Source organism: Ipomoea nil, unplaced genomic scaffold (genome assembly GCF_001879475.1).
Source record: "Ipomoea nil cultivar Tokyo-kokei standard unplaced genomic scaffold, Asagao_1.1 scaffold3245, whole genome shotgun sequence".
NCBI lineage: Eukaryota > Viridiplantae > Streptophyta > Magnoliopsida > Solanales > Convolvulaceae > Ipomoea > Ipomoea nil.
Window position 1 is genome coordinate 24,766 of NW_017619673.1, and position 5,590 is coordinate 30,355.

General features: G+C 43.1%; 1 protein-coding gene across 1 annotated transcript; it reads right to left on the reverse strand.

The window, feature by feature from the left end:
- Positions 1-4,632: 4,632 nt before the first annotated feature.
- On the reverse strand, positions 4,633-5,590 carry LOC109169035 (uncharacterized mitochondrial protein AtMg00810-like). The gene is made up of 2 exons (XM_019317934.1): positions 4,860-5,590; positions 4,633-4,636 (listed from the first exon to the last, which is right to left on the reverse strand). The coding sequence occupies exons 1-2, from the start codon at positions 5,588-5,590 to the stop codon at positions 4,633-4,635; spliced, it is 735 nt and encodes a 244-aa protein (XP_019173479.1).

Genomic DNA, 5,590 nt, shown 5'->3' on the forward strand with positions numbered 1-5,590 from the left:
TGGCACACAATTGACTTTGACTTGTAATTGGCTCCCAATCTACTCCTAGTGCTTCAATTGCTTCCCAATTTAAATTATTTGACTTTGACTTCGAAATTGGCTCCCAGACTTCTCCTGGTACTGAATTTAATCTCAATTCAATTTGATCTCAATGTCTTCTTTGAATCGGTCCCCAATTTGAAATTGCATCCCATACTACAACTTTCGTGCATTGGCTCCCAGCTGAAATTGCATCCCATACTACAACTTTCATGCATTAGCTCCCAACTTGAATTGATTCCCTTGTGAAACTTGCTCCCAATTTCAATTTCTCTAAAACTAGCTCCCACTTTCATGCATTGGCTCCTAACTTGAATTGATTCCCTTGTGAAACTTGCTCCCAATTTCAATTTCTCTGAAACTAGCTCCCAATTTCAATTCCTATGAAATCGGCTCCCAAGTGCAATTGCTTCTCAATTGCCACCCAAGTGAAATTGCTTCCCAATTTCCACTTGTAATTGGCGCCCAAAGCCAAACTGGCTCCCAAGTGAAATTGCTTCTGAATTGCCACCCAAGTGAAATTGCTTCCCAATTTCCTCTCTACTTGTAATTGGCGCCCTTGGCGCCCAAAGCCAAACTGGCTCCCAAGTGCAATTGCTTCTCAATTGCCACCCAAGTGAAATTGCTTCCCAATTTCCTCTCCACTTGTAATTGGCGCCCTTGGCGCCCAAAGCCAAACTGGCTCCCAAGTGCAATTGCTTCTCAATTGCCACCCAAGTGAAATTGCTTCCCAATTTCCACTTGTAATTGGCGCCCAAAGCCAAACTTGCGCCCAACTCCATCAGATATTAATTTTGACTTCTCAAATTTTACCTTGTAAAATTATTAATGGTGAGATTCGAACTTGAGCCGTTTCGCATAATAAATCAAGCATCTTCCACTTCGTCCGTACGTATATTGGTTAAATTTTCAATCATCTTTGGTGTACTCCTTTCTTTCCATAGATGCTTGATCTCCAAGTCAAATTCATGCAATCTTCCAATCATAATTTTCTTTCACGAAAATTCTTCTGGAATATCTTATTGAGTAGTAGCGACGTGAAACTCATATTATTCATCTTCTTCCATTTGTCATTTTCTCCAGACAAATTCTTGATTTTAGACTTTATATCTTCTTCTTCTATTTTCATGCATCTTCCTCTGTTTTTCTCTTTTCCAATTTAAATAATTTCTCGATCATGGTCTTAGACTCTACTAGACCTATAAAATAAAATTGGGGGTTCTACAAATACATATTTGGCATATCAAAACCATTACACTTTATTCCTAACAAAGTTATTAATTAAGTTTAATTCCGCTACTTAGTTTATCTTAAAAGGTTTAGTTGTTTAAGTAAGTATAAGAAAAAGGGGGTGTCCCAAGTTGGTATCAGAGAGGTACGAACCGCGGGAGACTTAGGAAGTTTGACCCTTAAGATTGAGTATAGAGACTCTAAGTGAAAGTCCTAGGTAAGACAAGTTGAGAAAAGACCTCTAAGTTGAAGTCTTTAGGAAAGACAAGTTAAGAAGAAAACCTTAAGTGTAAATCCTAAGAATGATAAGATTGGGAAAGAGCCCTAAGTTATGAAATTCGATGTGAGAAAGACTCTAAGTTCAGTAAACGAGTATAAGAATCGGAGTTAAGAGAAACTCTAAGTATCTGTTAGGGAACGCGGTGAGGTTGTGAGTTTACCTTGCATTTGCTTAACTGTTTATGTGCTATATCAATGTGTTTTAAGTGCTTTTGTTTATCTTTGAAAGTAAAGTAGAGAAGTTAAAAGTGAGAAGTTGAAAGAGAAAAACCAAGAGTTTCAAGTTGAAAGTGAAAAGCTAAAAAAGCTAGAAGTTATGAATCTTGAAAGTTTAGATGTAAAAGAGAAAGGTTTTGCGTAAGTGGCTAAGTAAAAGAGTTTTTGCTTGTGCTTGCTTATGTTTGTTTGTTAAGCCTTGCTCTAAGAATAGAGAAGCTAGCTGAAGTTAACCCTTAGTTGTGCTAACAAGAATGATATGTCCTGATCATGTTAATGGATCATCGCGATGCCACCGAAGGGTTAGAGAGGAGACCCCTCGATCGTCAGGACCTGGAGCATCGTCTTCTACAGACCTGACTGAGAGTCTACGCCAGCTCACGCAGCTGACCCAGACGATAGGAGCGGCAGTACTTAGTGGGAACAACACTGGCGGGGATGTGTTTAGGAAGATCACTAGGCGCAATCCACCGAGTTACTTGGGCCAATAGGACCCGGAGATTCGGGAGAGTTGGATTCGCACGTTCGATAAGCTATTTGACGTGGTAGGCTGCCCGATGGATCAGCGAGTAGAGTCTGCCGTGTATTACTTTCAAGGAGAAGCTGACCATCGGTGAGTGATGGAAGGACCGGTTATCAAGGAAAGAGAAGGGTTTGACTGGGAGATGTTCAAGGTAGTACTGAGAGAGAGATTCTATCCAGAGCACGTCAAGGCCGCTAAGTATGAGGAGTTCTTACATTTGGAGCAGGGAAGCTCTACAGTTCAGGAGTATCATACACGTTTCGTGGCGTTGTCTCGCTTTGCTCCCACTTTGGCACCGGATGAGGCCAGCAAGGCTCGGAAGTTTGTTCGAGGACTGCATTTTGATGCACAGAAGTTGTTTGCTACCACGAGGTTTGCCACACTGACTGAGGCTTACGATGCAGCGGCTGGTCATTCTCGAATTTAGCAACTCCATAGAGATGCCATGTATGGGTCAAAGAAAAAGAATGAGAGTGTGGAGGCCCAGTCAAGCAAAGGACATCGGTTTAACCCAACAGGCAGGAGCGACAGTCGAAGTGGAGAAAGGAAGAATCTGGTGATGAGACAGGGAGTAGGAGCTAGAGGACCCTCTAGTGAGAAGAGTGTGGTGTGACCGAGATGCGGCAAGGATCACCCTAAGACCATATGTGGAGGAGCACCCGTGGTCTGCTTTCAGTGCGGGAGACCGGGCCATAGAGATGCAGTTTGCTGGTTCCCGAAGATGGGGCAATCTCATGTCATGACCCCGAGCCAGCCACCTAGAGGTCAGACTAGCCATGCACCCAGCAGAGAGATGGGTCGAGGAGGCCAGTCTAGAGGAGGTTCTCATAGGAATGACAGTCAGGGGTGAGGAAGAGCTCAGTCAGGACGTCCGGTAGGAGATGGATCGGGCAAGATTATGGTCATGGGGCAGACCCAGGCCGGAGGACGCAAAGTGGAGAAAGGTAACACTCTAAACTGGAATTAAGTGCTTTTGTTTTTTCCTTTTTACCTGTTGGCTTTTGTGCTTGAGAAAATTTGTGGAATTTTGTGTTTTTATGGTGAATTAAGAATCTAAGTTTTAAAATTTAGAAAAGTCGGGCAAGAATGCCGAGTGTGAAAGTGAAGCTTGTAGAAACAAGTTAGTGAGGAGTAGCGGCGAAATTGTTAATGAACGGTTAGAATCTTAGTTAAAAGAAGTAATTCTGGAAGTAGCATTCTACCCAAGTAAAGTAAGAATGGAAAGAGTCCATCTTCGTTAAGAAAGAATTAAACCAAGTTTGGGTTGAGTTATGTTGGTTCAAGCAATCCCGAAAAAGAATTCGGAAAGTCAAAGGATTGACCAAGAAATTGGAATGTCTAAAAGTAAAGGAATACTCTCAATTTTGACCCTAGTTGGGATTTGGACAAAGTCGGAGGACCAAGTGAATTTGGGGCCGGATTGGACCCAACCCCTTTACCCAACCCGTAGCCGGATCTAGGCTACGGAGGGCTAGGTGGCCCGTTTCGTCGAAACGGAATGTGGTCACGGGCCACGTTATGGCCCGTGACCTAGGACCGTGTCAGGGTGCTGACACTAGCCATCTAACCAGGGCATAAGTAGGGCCGCACCCTAGCCCTGTTCTCTATCCCAGTTTTTTCCAAATCAGATTGCAAAAGGGAAATCCCTTCTTCTTCTTCCCCACGGTAGCTGCTGCCTCCCTTCAACAAGAAACACCATCATCTTCAAGTCACCAAATTTCTCCCAAGAAAATTCAAGAAATTCTTTTACAAGTTACACTAAGCACGAAAAAAATCCTAGTGGAGTCAACTACACCTGCCCAACAAAGTTCAACTCAAGAAATTGGATAGCAATGACCAAAGGAAAGAAGCAAGTGGAGGAGACTAGCCATGACGGTTCCAACTACTTAGTCATCGGAGGTAAAACTTATCTTCCTGAGCATTTTTCTGAGAATTTCAATTCGATATTAGACAATCGAGGGTTGTTGAAGAAATTTTTAAGGATCCAAGAAGAGATTTATCCGGATTTGGTTATTGAATTCTATGAAAACTTGTCCACTAAGCACAAGAAGGGAGTCACAAAGGTTACCTCTAATGTGAGAGGTACCAAGATAGAATTGACGCCACAAAAGTTGGCTAGTTGGTTTGATTTGCCTTTGACTGGAGTAGATGTTTATGATCGGGATGATTGGATTGCCCATGATAGGGTAACCTATCGTGAGTACTTGAGGTACATAATCGGGAGCAGACAGAATTTCCTAAGGAATACAGACCCGAGAAGTCTTCTTTAAATGGAGAGAAAAAAGTTGTTATTTTTACTGATAGAGGAGTGTTTGTTCCCGTATAGGAACAACTGATTAGAGAAATCACCTCAAGTTGAATTATCACAATGATAGGATTACAGAGTATATCGTTGAATAAAACTCTAACTAATCCTAACTAATAGAGAAGCTAAGTCAATTAATCTAACACCACTAATCTATGACTATACATTATAAAATAATAATAACAAAATACTAGTCATGCTAACACACCCCCTCAAGCACAAGGTTGTAGAGAGACAACATTGAGCTTGTCTCGTAAAGCAGCAAACCTCGGTGCCGGAAGCGGTTTGGTGAAGATGTCCGCTAACTGATCCGTAGTAGATACATAATTGACGACGAAGTCCCCCGAGGCAACCTTGTCCCGAACAAAATGATAGTCAATCTCTACATGTTTAGTGCGTGCATGAAAAACGGGGTTAGCACATAGGTAAGTAGCCCCAAGATTGTCACACCATAGCGTTGCAGACTGACCAGAATGCATCCCTAGTTCCCGTAGTAGCGACACAACCCAGGTGACCTCAGCCGACACATCTGCTAAGGCCTTGTATTCAGCTTCAGTGGAGGAGCGTGCGACAGTGCGTTGTTTCTTGGATAGCCAGGAAATGAGATTGGTCCCAAGATAAACTGCAAAACCGCTGGTGCTCTTTCTGTCTATTAGACAGCCAGCCCAGTCCGAGTCGGAAAAAGCATGGATACTGGTTGAAGGAGATGATGTGAGACGCAGCCCGTAGTCGAGTGTCCCCTTGATGTAACGTAGAACCCGTTTCACAAGAGCCCAATGATCAACTGTCGGTGAGTGCATGAACTGACACAGCCGATTGACTGCATATGCCAAGTCAGGCCTAGTGATAGTCAAGTACTGTAGGGCCCCAACAATGCGCCGATACTGTGTCGGATTCTCGAATAGCTCCTCAGAAGGTGTTACCAGTTTAGTGACAGCTGCTGGTGTAGTGAGGGGCTTATAGTCCACCATCCCTGAACATCCTAGAAGATCCGTCAT

What these genes read in the sequence shown, in the direction of transcription:
- LOC109169035 (XM_019317934.1), bottom strand. Translation starts at nt 5,590, where the DNA reads ATGACGGATCTTCTAGGATGTTCAGGGATGGTGGACTATAAGCCCCTC.